Source organism: Callithrix jacchus, chromosome X (assembly GCF_049354715.1).
Source record: "Callithrix jacchus isolate 240 chromosome X, calJac240_pri, whole genome shotgun sequence".
In the NCBI taxonomy this organism is placed as follows: domain Eukaryota; kingdom Metazoa; phylum Chordata; class Mammalia; order Primates; family Cebidae; genus Callithrix; species Callithrix jacchus.
In genome coordinates, this window is record NC_133524.1 from 69,978,050 (window position 1) to 69,998,847 (window position 20,798).

Here is a 20,798-nt window from a genome sequence, read left to right on the forward strand (position 1 = left end):
TGGGAGAGAGCCATCTGTTCAACTTAAAAAAAAAAAAAAAAAAAGAAAGGCACTCTGAGGCAGGGAGCCAGGCGAGCGGGCTCAGCGGGTTTCACCCCAACAGGGACAAACAAAACAGCAACTCGAAATGCTCAGGGTGGAGAGTCTCACTGCCAGCACAGCTGAACCCAGGACGATGAAGCTCGGTGGGGGAGGGGCGTTCGCCATTACCGAGGATATCCACCCCTAAAAAGATACACTCCCGTTGCTGACGCAGCCTGCCGTTGCCGAGGCAACACGCCATAACAGAGAGACCCCACTGCAGGGCGGAGATGGTGGCAGCAGGGCAGAGCCTGCCGCAGAGACCGCAGCTGCAGGGCCCACACCACATCAGCAAGGCGGAGCCTTGGCAGGCAAATAGTGACTAGACTGCCTCCTAGCTGGGCAGGATAGTGCCACGGACACTCATAAAGAAAGCCCCAACCCCCCCCAACCCCGAGACAGAGCATCTGAGGAAAAAAAGGGGTTCTAAGAGTTGTGCTGCAGCAGAATTAAACACACCTGCCTAACAGCCCTGAATGAACAACGGAGCTCACAGCTCAGCACTTGAGCTCCTATAAAGTACAGACTGTCTCCTCAAGCAGCTCCCTGACCCCTCTATATCCAGAGTCACCTCAAAAAGGACTGATCAGACTGACATTAGGCAGGCACAATTCTGGGACAAAGACAGCAGAAGAAAAAACTGGTAGCATCCCTAGAAGGAAATCAAGGCAAAACCATACAGGACATAGGAGTAGGCAAGGACTTCATGAACAAAACACCAAAAGCATTGGCAACAAAAGCCAAAATAGACAAATGGGACCTAATGAAACTCCACAGCTTCTGCACGGCAAAAGAAACAGTCACTAGAGTGGATCGGCAACCAACAGAATGGGAAAAAATTTTTGCAGTCTACCCATCTGACAAAGGGCTGATATCCAGAATTTACAAAGAACTCAAACAGATTTACAGGAAAAAAACAAACAAGCCCATTCAAAAGTGGGCAAAGGATATGAACAGATACTTTACGAAAGAAGACATATATGAGGCCAACAATCATATGAAAAAATGCTCATCGTCACGGGTCATCAGAGAGATGCAAATCAAAACCACATTGAGATACCATCTCACGCCAGTTAGAATGGCGATCATTAAAAAATCTGTAGACAACAGATGCTGGAGAGGATGTGGAGAAAAAGGAACACTTTTACACTGTTGGTGGGAGTGTAAATTAGTTCAACCATTGTGGAAGACAGTGTGGTGATTCCTCAAGGCCTTAGAAATAGAAATTCCATTTGACCCAGCAATCCCATTACTGGGTATATATCCAAAAGACTATAAATCGTTCTACTATAAGGACACATGTACACCAATGTTCATTGCAGCACTGTTTACAATAGCAAGGACCTGGAATCAACCCAAATGCCCATTGATAATAGACTGGATTGGAAAAATGTGGCACATATACACCATGGAATATTATGCAGCAATCAGAAATGATGAGTTTGTGTCGTTCATAGGGACATGGATGAATCTGGAAAACATCATCCTCAGCAAATTGACACAAGAACAGAATATGAAAGACCTCATATTCTCACTCATAGGTGGGTGATGAAAAATGAGAACACATGGACACAGGGAGGGGAGTAGTAAACACTGGGGTCTATTGGGGGGAAAAGGGGAGGGCCAGTGGGAGGGGAGGTGGGGAGGGATAGCCTGGGGAGAAATGCCAAATGTGGGTGAAGGGGAGAAGAAAAGCAAAGCACACTGCCATGTGTGTACCTACGCAACTGTCTTGCATGCTCTGCTCATGTACCCCAAAACCTATAATCCAATAAAAAATTAAAAAAAAAAAGATCAACAAAATAGACAAACCACTAGGCAGATTGATAAAAAAGAAAAGAGAGAACAACCAAATAGATGCAATAAAAAATGATAAAGGGGAAATCACCACAGATTCCACAGAAATTCAAACCATCATCAGAGAATACTACAAAAAACTCTATGCACATAAACTAGTAAACCTGGAAGAAATGGATAAATTCCTGGACTCCTGTATCCTCCCAAGCCTAAACCAGGAGGAAGCTGAAACTATGAATAGACCAATAACAAGGTCAGAAGTCGAGGCAGCAATTAAGAGCCTACCACACAAAAAAAGCCCAGGTCCAGATGGGTTCACATCCGAATTCTACCAGACACACAAAAAGGAGCTAGTACCATTCCTTCTGAAAGTATTCCAAATAATCCACAAAGAAGGAATACTTCCCAAATCATTTTATGAGACCAACATCATCCTGATACCAAAACCTGGCAGAGACCCAACAAGAAAAGAAAACTTCAGGCCAATATCCATGATGAACATAGATGCAAAAATCTTCAATAAAATATTGGCAAGCCGATTGCAACAGCAAATCAAAAAACTTATCCAACATGATCAAGTAGGATTCATCCCGGGGATGCAAGGCTGGTTCAACATATGCAAGTCTATAAACATAATTCACCACATAAACAGAACCAAAAACAAAAACCACATGATTATCTCAATTGACGCAGAGAAGGCATTAGACAAAATTCAACAGCCCTTTATGCTAAAAACCCTCAATCAACTCGGGATCGATGGAACGTATCTCAAAGTAATAAAAGCTATTTATGAAAAACCAACAGCCAATATCATACTGAATGGGCAAAAACTGGAAGCATTCCCTTTGAAATCCAGCACTAGACAAGGATGCCCTCCTTCACCACTCCTATTCAATATAGTACTGGAAGTTCTAGCCAGAACAATCAGGCAAGAAAAAGAAGTAAAGGGTATTCAAATAGGAAAGGTGGAAGCCAAATTGTCTCTATTTGCAGATGACATGATAGTATACCTAGAAGACCCCATCGCCTCAGCCCAAAAACTCCTGAAACTGATAAGCAACTTCAGCAAAGTCTCAGGATACAAAATCCATGTGTAAAAATAACAAGCATTCCTCTACATCCATAACAGACTTAAAGAAAGCCAAATCAAGAACGAACTGCCATTCACAATGGCTACAAAGAGAATAAAATACCTAGGAATACAACTCACAAGGAACGTAAGGGACCTCTTCAAGGAAAACTACAAACCACTGCTCAATGAAATAAGAGAGGACACAAAGAGATGGAGAAACATTCCATGTTCATGGTTAGGAAGAATCAATTTCGTGAAAATGGCTATACTGCCCAAACTAATTTACAGAATCAATGCTATCCCCATCAAGCTACCATTGACTTTCTTCACAGAACTGGAAAAAACCACCTTGAACTTCATATGGAACAAAAAGAGAGCCCGCCTAGCCAAGTCAATTCTAAGCGAAAAGAACACAGTGGGGGGCATCACACTACCGGATTTCAAACTATACTACAAGGTTACAGTAATCCAAACAGCATGGTACTGGTACCAAAACAGAGATATAGACCAATGGAACAAAACAGAGGCATCGGAGGCAACACAACATATCTACAACCATACAATCTTTGATAAACCTGACAAAAACAAGCAATGGGGAAAGGATTCCCTGTTTAATAAATGGTGTTGGGAAAACTGGCTAGCCATGTGCAGGAAGCAGAAACTGGACCCCTTCCTGACACCTTACACTAAAATTAACTCCAGATGGATTAAATATTTAAACATAAAACCTGGCACCATAAAAACCCTAGAAGAAAATCTAGGCAAAACCATCCAGGACATAGGAGTAGGCAAGGACTTCATGACCAAAACACCAAAAACATTGGCAACAAAAGCCAAAATAGACAAATGGGACCTAATCAAACTCCATAGCTTCTGCATGGCAAAAGAAACAGTCACTAGAGTGAATCGGCAACCAACAGAATGGGAAAAAATTTTTGAAGTTTACCCATCTGACAAAGGGCTGATATCCAGAATTTACAAAGAACTCAAACAGATTTACAGGAGAAAAACAAACAAGCCCATTCAAAAATGGGCAAAGGATATGAACAGACACTTTACAAAAAAAGACATATATGAGGCCAACAATCATATAAAAAATGCTCATCATCACTTGTCATTAGAGAGATGCAAATCAAAACGACATTGAGATACCATCTCACGCCAGTTAGAATGGCGATCATTAAAAAATCTGGAGACAACAGATGCTGGAGAGGATGTGGAGAAAAAGGAACACTTTCACATTGTTGGTGGGAGTATAAATTAGTTCAACCATTGTGGAAGACAGTGTGGCGATTCCTCAAGGCCTTAGAAATAGAAATTCCATTTGACCCAGCAATCCCATTACTGGGTATATATCCGAAGGACTATAAATCGTTCTACTCTAAGGACACATGCACACGAATGTTCATTGCAGCACTGTTTACAATAGCAAAGACCTGGAACCAACCCAAATGCCCATCGATGATAGACTGGATTGGGAAAATGTGGCACATATACACCATGGAATACTATGCAGCAATCAAAAATGATGAGTTCATGTCATTTGTAGGGACATGGATGAATCTGGAGAACATCATTCTCAGCAAACTGACACAAAAACAGAAAATAAATACCGCATATTCTCACTCATATGCGGGTGATGAAAAATCAGAACACATGGACACAGGGAGGGGAGTAGTAAACATTGGCGTCTATTGGGGGGAAAAGGGTGGGGCCAGCGGTGGGGGGAGATGGGGAGGGATAGCCTGGGAAAAAATGACAAATGTGGGTGAAGGGGAGAAATGAAGCAAAACACACTGCCATGTGTGTACCTATGCAACTGTCTTGCACGTTCTGCACATGTACCCCAAAACTTAAAATGCAATAAAAAATTTAAAAAAAATATCTATACTACTAGGGCATTTAAAACACATTAAATACGTAAAAATTTTACCAAGGGATAAATATTTTATAGGCACAAAGTTCCATATATATATTTACCAATTAAACTGTATAAATTATATAATTCAAATTTTCTATAATCTTATTTCTGGTTTACTGTATGTGTCATGGCTGGGCAGTATTTTTGTTAAATTATTTCCTTATAATTGTTTCTGTTTTATATTGTGTTTCTAAATGTCTGCATTAATTAAAACTATATTCTAGAACAGACATTCTCATTATGAGTTATGCCTTTTAAAATTCTTTTGCAGGCCAGGTACAGTGGCTCATGCCTGTAATCCCAACACTCTGGGAGGCCAAGGTGGGCAGATCACGAGATCAGCAGTTCACGAACAGCCTGGCCAACATGGTGAAACCCTGTCTCTACTAAAAATACAAAAAAAAAATTAGCTGGGTGTAATGGTATGCGCCTGTAATCCCAGCTACTCGGGAGGCTGTGGCAGGAGAATCACTTGAACCCAGAAAGTGGAGGCTGCAGTGAGCTGAGAGTGTGGTGCTGCACTCTAGCCTGGATGACAGGGTGAGACTGCATCTCAAAATAATAATAGCAATAATAAAATAAAATAAAATTTGATTGTGACTCCCTTTGTCCTCTTTGTTCCATGTAATATTTTTTACTTTGAATTCTACTTCATTTGACATTCACATAGTCACCCCAGGTCTTCTTTATGTTTATCAGACTGTATTTTGCTCATCCTTCTGTTTTTAATCTTTCTGTACCATTTTGTTATATTAGAGCTCTTATAGACAGCATACATTGGCTCTCCTTTTATTTTTTAAAATCAATCTATGTCTGTGCATATTAGTAGGGGAGACTAAGTCATGCATATTTCTCATAATGGATACATTTAATCCTATTCCTGCTATCTTATTATATGCCTTCTTGCTGTTTCCAGAGAAGAGTGGGTAGGATGAAAAGGTAGAGCCACGTTAACAGTAATGCTGCTGCTGCTGCTGCTGATGATGATTTGGGGGATGCAGGAGAATAAAGAGGATAGAGGACTGAGATGGTTCCTTGATATAAAGCTTGGTCAACTGGTAAATAGAAGAAATAAAAGTCTTCTTTTGCTTGTTTTTGTAATGTTAGAGATGATAAATTTAGTTTAAGTCCTTTCAAATCCTTATAGGATATAGTATAAGTACAGACATGCCACAAAAACAGTTGGATATCAAATCTGCAGCGTATGAAAGTTTTCATCTACATATCCACGGTTCTACAGGAAAATCTGAATTTTGCCCATGTAAAATAATAATTAATTTGATTATGGTCCACACTCACATTAAGTTTTATCTATGACAAAGGTACATCAGACTTCCTTTCCCCATACTTAGTACAAGCAAGAACGGAAAATTACCTTTGCCATTCCAACTGAACTGGCATTCAATTCTGAGATCCCTTGGTTGGTCTTGTCTCCACGTTCCCATATCCCGAAGTCCTGACATAAAATAATCAATATACCATTAGCAAGTCATAACTACTAAACACTTTCTAGATACACAACCCTTGAATAAAAGACATTAGGAGTAACTAATTTGCCATACATATGTATACCCACAATGCTTATTAAGGAGATGCCAATGAGTTGGGTGGTCCCTGCAGCTACTTTGCCAGTAGCTTTAAATTCTACTGGGGCCTCCAAGCAGTTGGAAGACTCCTCAACAGTTAATCAAGAGTGCTAAGAACTATAACTCAGTCTATCTGGAGAGGTGTTTCTCAAAATTTTTCATTAAATCAAATACCCAGTAGATCAGGAAGATGGAGCCTAAATAGCAGCCCAATATTTTATCTTAAATGTTCATTCTAATGTTACTCTCTTTTGGCACTGACAATGTACCATGCACTAACTTATGCATTTTACATTATTATCTTCCTTAATCCTTACATTTTATAGATGATGAAACTGATGATGCAAAGGGAAGTTAAGTGACTCACTCAAAGTCACATGGCTAATAAGTGACAGGGCCAGGATTAGAGTCCAAGTAATCTTCCTCCAAAGCCTACCCTCTTAGCAAGAGCTCTATAAATCCCCTAAATCATATAACTTTTAAAATTACTTTTAAAAACTTCTTATTTTGGAATAACTTTAGGTTTATAGAAAAGTTACAAAAATACTACAAAAAGTTCCCATGTGCCTTTTGCGTAGCTTCCCCTAATATTAACATCTAACATAAACTTAGTTAACGTTAAGAAATTAACATTGGCACAATACTATTAACCGAACTGTGGACTTTATTCGGATTTTACCACTTTTTCCACCAATGGCCTTTTTACATTTCAGGATCCAATCCCGAATTTCATACTGCATTTGTTATGTTTCCTTAAGTCTCTTCCAATCAGTGACAGTTTCTCAAGTCTTGTCTTTTGTGACCTTGATACTTTTTGAAAATTAGTAATCAGGTATTTAGTAGATTTCCCTCAAGTTGGGTTTGCTTAATGTTTTCTCATGATTAGACTGAGGTTATGCATTTGGGGCAAGAATATGTATTACAGACATTATGCTGTGTTCTTCTCAGTGCATCATAGCAGGGATATACGATGCTGATACATCTTATTACTGGTGATATTAACCTTCATCACTTGGTTAATGTGATGTCTGCTGCTGGGAGTCTCAATTCTACTGTTACTAATTTTTCCTTTGTAATTAATAAATATCTTGAGAGAGATACTTTAGGACTATGCAAATATCTTGTTTCTCTCAAACATTAACCCACCAATTCAGCATCCACTGATGGATCTTGCCAGAAACAATTACAATGGTGCTTTAATGGTGATTTTCTAGTTCTCTTTGTTACTCATACAGCCATTAGTTGCAATTCCTTTCTAAGGAAGAGCTGTCCCTTCTCTCCCATTTATTTATTTATTCAGTTATTTATATTGCTATGAACTTACAGATATTAAGGTTTTCTCTGGTTTATAATAAAACACTATCACTATTTATTTTGTTGTTCAAACTGTTCCAGCTTTGGTCATTGGGTATTCCGTCAGGTTGGCTCCAGTGACTGTTTGACATGGCTTATTCCTTTTTGACCATGGCTGAGCATGGTAGGCTCTGCCTGCAATCCCAGAAATTTAGGAGGCTGAGGTTGGAGGATTACTTGAGCCCAGGAGTTCGAGACCAGCCTGGGCAACATAGTAAGATGCTGTCTCTACAAATTTGTTTTAATTAGCCAGACATGATGCTTCATGTCTGTGATTCCAACTACTAGGGAGGATGAAGTGGAAAGATAGCTTGAGTCCAAGAGATTGAAGCTGCAGTAAGACATGACTGTGCCACTGCATTCTAGCCTAGGCAACAAAGAGAGGTCCTGTCTCAAACAAAACAAAATACTCCCTTTTTGAACATTTCTTCACTTTTTGGCACTGAAAGATGCTCCAATCTTATCTCATATTTTCCCTGGCAAAGCCCTGGAATCAACCACTTCCATAAGAAGCCCTGTTTATTTAATCAGAAAACAATAGTCAGAATCCAAGACCTGGGCATTAAGTATGCTCATTATCACTGAGGTGTCATTGCTTCTAGGCCCTCTCATTGAATGGAACTTGGAAACAGACATGTACACACATCTGTATGTGCATGTACACATACACACACACACCCTCCCACACACATCTCTATATCTACCTTTAATTACTTTTCATGCCAAATCTCTGAGTTAAAGTGAAGTTTCAGGAAGGTAAGCCATATTTAATGGCTGGCCTTACCTGTCCCAAAATCCAGCTCCATTCTAGTTTGTGCAGCAAAGGTTAGAGTTACGAGAATAAAGAAATACCATTAATTCTACCTATATAATCATTGGATGTAATGGAGAGGCCAAAGAACCCTAACTTCTGCACTGAACCACAGCAGTCCTGTGTTATCAGAAGCAAAACCATCAGTCAACAAATAATGTCTGCTTGCATAAAATTGTCTATGTTAGATTTGTGCTTCTGATGAAAATGGATTAACAGGTTCCAGACTTACCCTCCCACCTGCAACAACTAAAAAACTATTTATAACATAATGGTTTTCAATACAATGAAGATCCCGCAATGAAGGACAGTGATTTCTGAGAAAGGGCAGCAAATACGATGAGTCCAATGGCTGTCCCAGCTTACTGTTGCAAGAGTTTCCAGGTCACAACAAAGGGAGGAGAAAACTAAACAGAGCCTGGCAGACTCTCTGAGTTGAGGAAATGGAGCTGAGAGTACAGAGACACCAAGGTAACCATAATTTGCAAGAGAGATTAACAGAGAAGAGAGAGCTACACAGAGAACTGCAGAAATCTGCAGAGGATGCCCCTCAAATATTCAGCAGAACAATGAAAAATGCACGTAAGGGAAAGTACTTGAGGCTAGGAAAAGAACCATCGAAGAGAATTAGAGGGAAAAAAAACCTACTGCTCACACAGGACAAGAAATAGTGCCTGTTCCAACAAGCCAGACTATAAAACTTCATAATTCAGGGGCATGGGGTAGAGTATTCAGGGTCTAACCCATGTAGTGAGGGATAATTAGCCCCAGACTAGACATGACTCTGGACTCACATAACACATTTTAAAAGTAATAAAGGATTAAACTGTTTCAAGTAGATTAACTAGGTCCCTGAACAAAGCTCAGGAATATTTACAGAAATACAACCATATCTAGGATGCAACAAGGTAAGATTCATGATGTCTTTCATCCAGTAAAAAATTACTAGGCATGCAAAGAAGCAGGAAAAATAGCCCATAATGAGACAAATCAATCAACTGAAACTAACCTGGAACTGACACAGATGATAGAATACTCAGACAAGGACATTAAAGCATGTATTATAACTGTATTCCACACATTCAGAAAGTTTAGTAGATATATGGAAGATAGAAAAATAGACTCAAATTCAACTGTTAGTGATAAAACTATATCTGAGCTGAAAAGTACATTGGGCGGGATTAGTGACAAATTAGACACTGCAAATATAAAGATTACTGAAGTCGAAGGCATCATAATAGAATCTGTCCAAAATGGAACACAAAGGGAAAAAAGAATCTGAAAAACTAGACAGTACATCTGCGAGCTGTGGGACAACATAACACTGCCTAATACACATGTTACTGAATACCTGAAGGAAGAGGGGGGGCAACATTAAAACAATAAGAAGAAATTATTGCTGAAAACTTTTGATGAAAACTATATATGCACAGATCCATGGAGCTAAATAGACCCTAAAGAGAAGAAATATGAAGAAAATTACACCAAGGGATATCATAATCCAAGTGTTTAAAGTCAGTTGTAATGAGAGAAACTTTTTGCTGAGACTGAATTTCACTTTTGTTGCCCAGGCTGGAGTGCAATGGCACAATCTCAGCTCACCACAACCTCGGCCTCCTGAGTTCAAGCAATTTTGCTGCCTCGGCCTCCAAAGTAGCTGAGATTACAGGCATGCACTACCATGCTTGGCTAATTTTGTATTTTTAGTAGAGACGGGGTTTCTCCATGTTGGTCAGGCTGGTCTTGAACTCCCAACCTCAGGTGATCCACCTGCCTCAGCCTCCCAACGTGCAGGGATGACAGGCGTGAGCCACTGTGCCAGGCCATAAAAAAAAACGTTTTAAAGCAGACAGTGGGGAAAGGCACAGTTATGTAGAGGAACAAAGAAAAGGGTGACAAGAAATTTGTCATCAGAAAGAATAAAGGCAAGAAGACAGTGGAGCAACATTTTTAAAGTGCTGAAAGACAAAAATATCTGCTATCATAAAATTTTACACCTAGTGAAAATATTTTTCAAACATGAAGATGAAATCAAGATTTCTTCAGGCATACAAAAGCTGAAATAATTCATCACTAGAAGAATGACAAAATGTTAAAGCAAGTTTTTCAAGCAGAATAAAATGATACCAGTTAAAAATCTGAATCTACATGAAGGGCAACATAGCAAAAACTTGTCTCTACAAAAAATACAAAAATTAGCTGGGTGTGGTGGTGTGTGCCTGTAGTCTCAGCTACTCAACAGTCTGAGGTGGGAGGATCATCTGAGCCTGGGAGTTTGAGGCTGCAGTGAGCCATGATTGTACCACTGCACTCCAGCCTGGGTGCCAGACAAAAACAGAAACAGAAATGGAAACACAGCAAAGGGGCAGGCAGAGAAAATATCTTTGGTGGTATATCTCCAGTACTGTACTGGAGTAATTGACTACATTTATATACTCAACGAATAATAATAACTTTTGTACTTTTACGGAGGTATAACTGACATACAAAAAACTGCACATATGTAAAGTGTACAATTTGATTAATTTTGATACATGTTTACATGCATGAAACTATGATCATATAATGAATATCTGTAAAATTTCCCAAAGTCTCCTCATGCTCTTCTGTAATTCATCTCTCCCTCTGCTCCTGTCCTGAGGCCATGATGGATTTGCTTTCTGTCACTATGGGTTTCTAGAATTTTATGTGAGTGGAATCATACAGTCTGTACATCTTTTGTCGAACTTCTAAGCATAATGCCTTTGAGATTCACCTGCTGATGCATGAATCAACAGTTCATTCCTTTCTATTGATGAGTAATATTCCATTTTATAGATATACCACAATTTGTTTATCCATTTACTTGCTGATAGATATATGGGTTATTTACAGTTTGGGAGATTATGAATAAAGTTTCAATGAACAACAACAAAAAGCTGTCTACATTAGACTGAAGAAGAAAAAACACATTCCTGTATAATGTCTAATATTTTATACAGAGAAGATGTTAAATATATTATAATTTAACAGAAATCTACCTCATATGGTAGTTGTAAGAAAAAATAACTTGTTACTATTATAAACACTGGATCAACACCTACAGATAATATTAAAAACATGATTAAATTTTATTTCTACATAGCTAACTGACCCAGAATACAACCTAGCTATCTTGCTCTCAAGACCTTATATCATTAAAATAAGACCACAATTTAGCCCAGATTGCCAAATAAATACCATGAGATATCACAAAGTTAGAAAGGAATGAAAGCATAGCATCTTGACCCTCTTCTCTTTGTAACCCCCTTGAAGAGAAGGCATAGGATGACAGGTCTTAGTGAAGAAAGAGGCTAAAGACAATTTCTGCCAGAAGCCTTTTAGGTAAGTTCACTATGAGCAGTAGCATTAAGAAAACAACTGAGTTGCCCAGTATTTCAAAAACAAAAACATCTTATGTCTAAAACCCATTCCAGAATGAGTACTTACAGCAGTTTTATATGCAGCTTCAATGTAAAACACAAGGTTCTGTATGAAATTAACTTCATCCAGGCTGTGGATAATATGGAGTCCTGAGGAAAAAGGGAATAAAGATACAGAGCTGTTAAATTATCACTGTAAGCTTTATAGGCAGCCATAGTGACTAAGTAACCTCACTACTCCCAAGTAATAGTATTCTTGCTTAGAAACAATGGAAGGCACTCTGATCTTAAACTACAAAAACAAGACTACAAACAAGTCCTAGGCTAGTTTCCAACTAAGTGAGATATGAGCATATTTCAACATGGAAGAATTTTAACTGTTGTTTACAGATTTTACCAAAAAGTAAAATCTGATTCTATGGGTAACTAACTTATAATATTCTTAAATACAAAGCACTTAGGGAAAAAAAGACAAATATTTCAAAAATGAGCTGGAAGGGGTCTAAATACTAAGCAAGAAATAGATAAAATTATGATTTTAAGGAGGACTTAAATTGCGTTTTAAGTAAAAATGATAATTATTCTAAATGTAAACCATACAAATATATTATAGGTTATACACAGAGTGTTTTACATGAATTTTCCATTTAATTTTTACCACAACCCTAAGAGGTAAGCACCTCTATATTCTCCATTAGGCTTAAAGGAGTTAAAAATTTGTCCAAGGTAGGGAGGACTCAAGATGGCGCTGTGAGAACAACCCACAATTGAAGCTCTCAGTGAATGCGTGGAGAGGTGAGTCAGAGCTGCATTTCCAGACTGATCTTTGTTGCCCACAGAACGGGGAAATCCCCAGGTATAAAGGAGATGCGGGACGCCAGGAAGAGGTTTTGGCTGGTGCAGCCAGCAGCCGGGGTGGCGGCAGCCGGCCCTACACAGCGCTCCACACAGGGCGCACTTGTCCGGGTGCCCTGTTGAACCGGCAACCTGAAACTTGAGAGGGCTGAACTTGAGACTGAACGGGACTTGGACAGTGGGCCAGCCCAGGGGATTGCAGGGACACAGTGTTTGGAATAGCACAGTGGGATGAACAAAACGGTGATTCCAAAAGCTCTCGGTGGAGACATTCCCTGAGACGCTCCATGGGGGAGAGGCATCCACCATTACCGAGGCAATTCGCCCCTACTGAGATATACGCCCACTGCTGATGCAGCCTGCCATTGCCGAGGCAACCCGATACAACAGACAGACTCTGCCACAAGGCGTAGCCGATGGCAGCAGGGCGGAGACCGCAGCAGAAGAGCAGAGCCTGCAGCAACAGGGTGAACCTCACGACAGCAGGGAGGAGCCTCGGCAGGCAAATAGTGACTAGACTGCCTCCTAGCTGGGCAGGACACCTCAACAAACATCTAAAAATTAAGCCCCAACCCCCCAAGACAGAGCATCTGAGAAAAAAAGGGTTTTTTAATGAGCTCTGTTGCAGCAGAATTAAACATAGCAGCCTAACAGCCCTGAATGAACAACAGAGCTCACAGCTCAGCAATTGAGCTCCTATAAAGTACAGACTGTCTCCTCAAGCAGCTCCCTGACTCCTCTATATCCAAAAGACTGACATTTGACAGGCATCATCCTGGGACAAAGATAGCAGAAAAAGAAACTGGTAGCATCCCTCACTGTTCTGCAGCTGCTATAAGTGCACCCCAGACAAGCAGGGCCTGGAGTGGACCTCAGCAGTCATACAGTGGAGGGGCTAGACTGGTAGAAGGAAAACCAAGTAACAGAAATACTTCATCACCAACAATCTGGGTGTCCACTCAGAGACCCAATCGAAAAGTCAGCAACTATGCAGACGACAGGTGGATAAATCCACAAAGATGGGAAGAAACCAGTGCAAAAAGGAGGAAAACACCCAAAACCAGAACACCTCGCCTCCTAGAAAGGAACAAAACTTGTGACCAGCAAAGGAAAAAAGCTGGACAGAGAATGACTGTGATGAAATGACGGAATTATACTTCCGAAAGTGGATAATGAGAAACTTTTGTGAGCTAAAAGAACATGTATTAAATCAATGCAAAAAAACTAAGAACCTTGAAAAAACATATGAAAAAAGATTCAAGGAAATGATAACAAGAATGGATAACTTAGAGAGGAATATGAATGAATTAAAGGAGCTGAAAAACACAATACGAGAAGTTTGCGAAGCATGCACAAGTTTCAATAGCCGAATTGACCAAGCAGAAGAAAGAATATCTGAAGTCGAAGATCAACTCAATGAAATAAAATGAGAAACCAAGATCAGAGAAAAAAGCGCAAAAAAGAATGAACAAAGTCTCCAAGAAATGTGGGACTATGTGAAAAGACCTAACCTACGTTTGATAGGTGTACCAGAAGGGGATGAAGAGAATGAATCCAAGCTGGAAAATACTCTTCAGGTAATTATCCAGGAAAATTTCCCCAATCTAGCAAGACAGGTCAACACTGAAATGCAGGAAATACAGAGAACACCACAAAGATGTTCCACAAGTAGAGCAACACCAAGGCACATGATCGTCAGATTCAACAAGGTTGAAATAAAACAGAAAATACTAAGGGCAGCCAGAGAGAAAGGTCGGGTCACCCACAAAGGGAAGCCCATCAGACTCACAGCAGATCTCTCGGCAGAAACACTACAAGCCAGAAGAGAGTGGGGGCCAATATTCAACATCCTTAAAGAAAAGAACTTTCAACCCAGAATTTCATATCCAGCCAAACTGATCTTCAGTAGTGAAGGAAAAATAAAATCCTTTGCGAACAAGCTAGTACTCAGAGATTTTGTCACCACCAGGCCTGCTTTATAAGAGCTCCTGAAAGAGGCACTACACATAGAAAGGAAAAACCAGTACCAGCCATTCCAAAATCACACTAAATGCTATAGAGCATCAACATAATGAAGAATCTATAATAACTAATGGGCAAACCAGCCAGCTAGCATCAAAATGGCAGTATCAAATTCACACATAACAATATTAACCCTAAATGTAAATGGACTAAATGCACCAATCAAATGACGCAGACTGGCAAATTGGATAAAAATCCAAAACCCATCAGTGTGCTGTATCCAGGAAACCCATCTCACATGCAAGGATACACAAAGGCTCAAAATAAAGGGATGGAGGAAGATTTACCAAGCAAATGGAGAGCAGAAAAAGCAGGAGTTGCAATTCCTATCTCTGGTAAAATAGACTTTAAAGCAGCAAAAATCAAAAGAGACAAAGAAGGCCATTACATAATGGTAAAAGAATCGATCCAACAAGAAGAGGTAACGATCCTAAACATATATGGACCCAATACAGGAGCACCCAGATACATAAGGCAAGTTCTTAATGACTTACAAAGAGACTGAGACTACCACACAAGAATAGTGGGAGACTTTAACACTCCACTGTCAATATTAGACAGATCAACCAGACAGAAAATCAACAAGGATATCCAGGGCTTGAACTCAGACCTGGAACAAGCAAACCTGATAGACATTTACAGAACTCTCCACCCCAAATCCACAGAATATACATTCTTCTCAGCACCACATCACACCTACTTTAAAATTGACCACATAATTGGAAGTAAAGCACTCCTCAGCAAATGCAAAACAACTGAAATCATAACAAACAGCGTCTCAGACCATAGTGCAATCAAGTTAGAATGCAGAATTCAGAAACCAACCCAGAACTGCACAGCTTCATGGAAACTGAACAACTGGCTCTTGAATGTTGACTGGATAAACAACAAAATGAAGGCAGAAATAAAGAAGTTCTTCGAAACCAATGAGAATGAAGACACAACATGCCAGAATCTCTGGGACACATTTAAAGCAGTCACTAGAGGAAAGTATATAGCAACAAGTGCCCATATGAGGAGAATGGAGAGATCCAAAATTGACACCCTATCGTCAAAATTGAAAGAGCTAGAGGAGCAAGATCAAAAAAACTCACAACCCAGCAGAAGACAAGAAATAACTAAGATCAGAGCTGAGCTGAAGGAGATTGAGACACGAAAAACCCTTGAAAAAATCAATAAATCCAAGAGCTGGTTTTTTGAAAAGATCAACAAAATAGACAGACCACTAGCCAGATTGATTAAAAATGAAAGAGAACAACCAAATGGATGCAATAAAAAATGATAAAGGGGAAATCACCACAGATTCCACAGAAATTCAAACCATCCTCAGAGAATATTACAAACAACTCCATGCACATAAACTAGTAAACCTGGAAGAAATGGATAAATTCCTGGACTCCTGTGTCCTCCCAAGCCTAAACCAGGAGGAAGCTGAAACTATGAATAGACCAATAACAAGGTCAGAAGTCGAGGCAGCAATCAAGAGCCTACCACACAACAAAAACCCAGGTCCAGACGGGTTCACAGCCGAATTCTACCAGACACACAAAGAGGAGCTGGTACCATTCCTTCTAAAACTATTCCAAGTAATCCAAAAAGAGGGAATCCTTCCCAAATCATTTTATGAGACCAACATCATCATGATACCAAAACCCGGCAGAGACCCAACAAGAAAAGAAAACTTCAGGCCAATATCCATGATGAACATAGATGCAAAAGTCTTCCATAAAATATTGGCAAGCCGATTGCAACAGCAAATCAAAAAACTTATCCATTATGATCAAGTAGGATTCATCCCGGGGATGCAAGGCTGGTTCAACGTATGCAAGTCTATAAACGTAATTCACCACATAAACAGAACCAAAAACAAAAACCACATGATTATCTCAATTGACGCAGAGAAGGCATTTGACAAAATTCAACAGCCCTTTATGCTAAAAACCCTTAATAAACTCGGTATCGATGGAACATACCTCAAAGTAATAAAAGCTATTTATGACAAACCAACAGCCAATATCATACTGAATGGGCAAAAACTGGAAGCATTCCCTTTGAAATCCGGCACTAGACAAGGATGCCCTCTTTCACCACTCCTATTCAATATAGTACTGGAAGTTATAGCCAGAGCAATCAGGCAAGGAAAAGAAGTAAAGGGTATTCAAATAGGAAAGGTGGAAGCCAAATTGTCTCTATTTGCAGACGACATGATAGTATACCTAGAAGACCCTATCGCCTCAGCCCAAAAACTCCTGAAACTGATAAGCAACTTCAGCAAAGTCTCAGGATATAAAATCAATGTGCAAAAATCGCAAGCATTCCTATACACCCATAACAGACTTAAAGAAAGCCAAATCAAGAACGAACTGCCATTCACAATTGCTACAAAAAGAATAAAATACCTAGGAATACAACTCACAAGGAACGTAAGGGACCTCTTCAAGGAGAACTGCAAACCACTGCTCAACGAAATCAGAGAGGACACAAACAGATGGAGAAACATTCCATGTTCATGGTTAGGCAGAATTAATATCGCGAAAATGGCTATACTGCCCAAAGTAATTTACAGAATCAACGCTATCCCCATCAAGGTACCATCGACTTTCTTCACAGAACTGGAAAAAACCACCATGAACTTCATATGGAACCAAAAGAGAGCCCGCATAGCCAAGTCAATTCTAAGCAAAAAGAACACAGCGGGGGGCATCACCCTACCGGATTTCAAACTATACTACAAGGCTACAGTAATCAAAACAGCATGGTACTGGTACCAAAATAGAGATATAGACCAATGGAACAAAACAGAGGCATCGGAGGCAACACAACATATCTACAACCACACAATCTTTGATAAACCTGACAAAAACAAGCAATGGGGAAAGGATTCCCTGTTTAACAAATGGTGCTGGGAAAACTGGCTAGCCATGTGCAGAAAGCAGAACCTGAACCCCTTCCTGACACCTTACACTAAAATTAACTCCAGATGGACTAAAGACTTAAACATAAGACCTGGCACCATAAAAACCCTAGAAGGAAATCTAGGCAAACTATCCAGGACATAGGAGTAGGCAAGGACTTCATGAACAAAACACCAAAAGCATTGGCAACAAAAGCCAAAATAGACAAACGGGACCTAATCAAACTCCACAGCTTCTGCACGGCAAAAAAAACAGTCACTAGAGTGAATTGGCAACCAACAGAATGGGAAAAAATTTTTGCAGTCTACCCATCTGACAAAGGGCTGATATCCAGAATTTACAAAGAACTCAAACAGATTTACAGGAAAAAAACAAACAAGCCCATTCAAAAGTGGGCAAAGGATATGAACAGACACTTTACGAAAGAAGACATATATGAGGCCATGAATCATATGAAAAAATGCTCATCGTCACTGGTCATCAGAGAGATGCAAATCCAAACCACATTGAGATACCACCTCACGCCAGTTAGAATGGCGATCATTAAAAAATCTGGAGACAACAGATGCTGGAGAGGATGTGGAGAAAAAGGAACACTTTTACACTGTTGGTGGGAGTTTAAATTAGTTCAACCATTGTGGAAGACAGTGTGGTGATTCCTCAAGGCCTTAGAAATAGAAATTCCATTTGACCCAGCAATCCCATTACTGGGTATATATCCAAAGGAGTATAAATCGTTCTACTATAAGGACACATGTACACCAATGTTCATTGCAGCACTGTTTACAATAGCAAAGACCTGGAATCAACCCAAATGCCCATCGATGATAGACTGGATTGGGAAAATGTGGCACATATACACCATGGAATATTATGCAGCAATCAGAAATGATGAGTTTGTGTCGTTTGTAGGGACATGGATGAATCTGGAGAACATCATTCTCAGCAAACTGACACAAGAACAGAAAATGAAACACCGCATATTCTCACTCATAGGTGGGTGATGAAAAATGAGAACACATGGACACAGGGAGGGGAGTACTAAACACTGCGGTCTATTGGGGGGAAAGGGGGAGGGCCAGTGGGAGGGGGAGGTGGGGAGGGATAGCCTGGGGAGAAATGCCAAATGTGGGTGAAGGGGAGAAAGGAAGCAAAACACACTGCCATGTGTGTACCTACGCAACTGTCTTTCATGTTCTGCTCATGGACCCCAAAACCTAAAATGCAATAAAAATTAAAAAAAAATAATAAAAATTTGTCTAAGGTCATGTAACTAACAAACAGTGGAACTAGGACCCAATTGACTGTCGATTTGTTTCATTTCAGAGAATGCTGAATGCAGTTTCAGTAGGAGGTAAGATGCTATACTGCCTCCTCATATGTATAATATGATCCATTTTTGCTTAAAATCTCCTCTCTTTATGCCTCCCCCCTCAAACCTATAGAACTACAAAAATATATACCAGGAGGATGTTAGTTAATAGCATTTATCTTTGGTGGTGAGATTCAAGGTAGTTTTATTTTACGTTTTCTGGACATCTTTGCAATTTTACAGTATTCTACAAGAAACAGTTGCTACTTTTGTAATTTTAAAAGTTCTATTACAAACAAGCCCATTCAAAAATGGGCAAAGGATATGAACAGACACTTTACGAAAGAAGACATACATGAGGCCAACAAACATATCAAAAAATGCTCATCATCACTGGTCATCAGAGAAATGCAAATCAAAACTACATTGAGATATCATCTCACACCAGTTAGAATGGCGATCATTAAAATATCTGGAGAGAACAGATGCTGGAGAGAATGCGGAGAAACAGGAACACTTTTACACTGCTGGTGGGAGTGTAAATTAGTTCAACCATTGTGGAAGACAGTGTGGTGATTCCTCAAGGCCTTAGACATAGAAATTCCATTTGACCCAGCAATCCCATTACTGGGTATATATCCAAAAGACTATAAGTCGTTCTACTATAAGGACACATGTACACGAATGTTCATTGCAGCACTGTTTACAATAGCAAAGACCTGGAATCAACCCAAATGCCCATTGATGATAGACTGGATTGGAAAAATGTGGCACATATACACCATGGAATATTATGCAGCAATCAAAAACAATGAGCTCGTGTCCTTTGTAGGGACATGGATGAATCTGGAGAACATCATTCTCAGCAAACTGACACAAGAACAGAAAATGAAATACCACATATTCTCACTCATAGGTGGGTGAGGAAAAATGAGAACACATGGACACAGGGAAGGGAGTACTACACACTGGGGTCTATTGGGGGAATAGGGGAGGGATAGCCTGGGGAGAAATGCCAAATGTGGGTGAATGGGAGGAAGGCAGCAAAACACACTGCCATGTGTGTACTTATGCAACTATCTTGCATGTTCTGCACATGTACCCCAAAACCTAAAATGCAATTAAAAAAAGTTATATTAAAAAGCAAAAATTATAATAAATCAGAAAACTACAGGATATATTTCATAAAATTTTATACAAAATTACTAAATCCTGAGCACTAAAACTTTTTATACATGTGAAATTTACTAAGCAATTAACTTTTAATATACCTCTTTTATAACAATAAATATTACTATGTACATATTATCTAAATACTTTGTTTAGACTACTTGATTCTAAACTAAGAAATCATTTCTGAATTAAAAAATAAAGAAGCTAATTTTTCCTTTCCAGTCTCTATGACAAGCAGGAAGAAGTAGTGAACATCAGGCTAGCTATAGAGACTAAACTTTTAAGCCTCTCATATTTTTCTGGTGAAGATTATTCTATCTAAACAAATTTTTTTTATCCACATTTGTCACAAAAACAGATGTGTTGGTTTAATGGAAATGAGTACATGTGCCAGCTATGCAATACTGTTACAGTCAGAAAAAACCAAGAATTTCCATTTTGCTCAACAGTGGGCATTTCTAGAGCAATTAGATCAAGGTGGAAAAAAGTCCTTAAAAGG

At 39.5% G+C, this 20,798-nt stretch overlaps 1 protein-coding gene across 8 annotated transcripts in view; it reads right to left on the reverse strand.

Annotated features, from left to right (window-relative positions):
- The window catches only part of PHKA1 (phosphorylase kinase regulatory subunit alpha 1), a 186,775-nt gene that overhangs the window by 137,224 nt on the left and 28,753 nt on the right, over nt 1-20,798 (reverse strand). For all 8 annotated transcript variants that reach the window (XM_078362950.1, XM_078362949.1, XM_078362947.1 and 5 more), the window contains exons 5-6: nt 12,090-12,172; nt 6,247-6,327 (exon numbers count right to left, since the gene is read on the reverse strand). In XM_078362950.1, the coding sequence (XP_078219076.1) occupies nt 6,247-6,327; nt 12,090-12,172 (164 nt within the window). The remainder of the gene's footprint in view (nt 1-6,246; nt 6,328-12,089; nt 12,173-20,798) is intronic.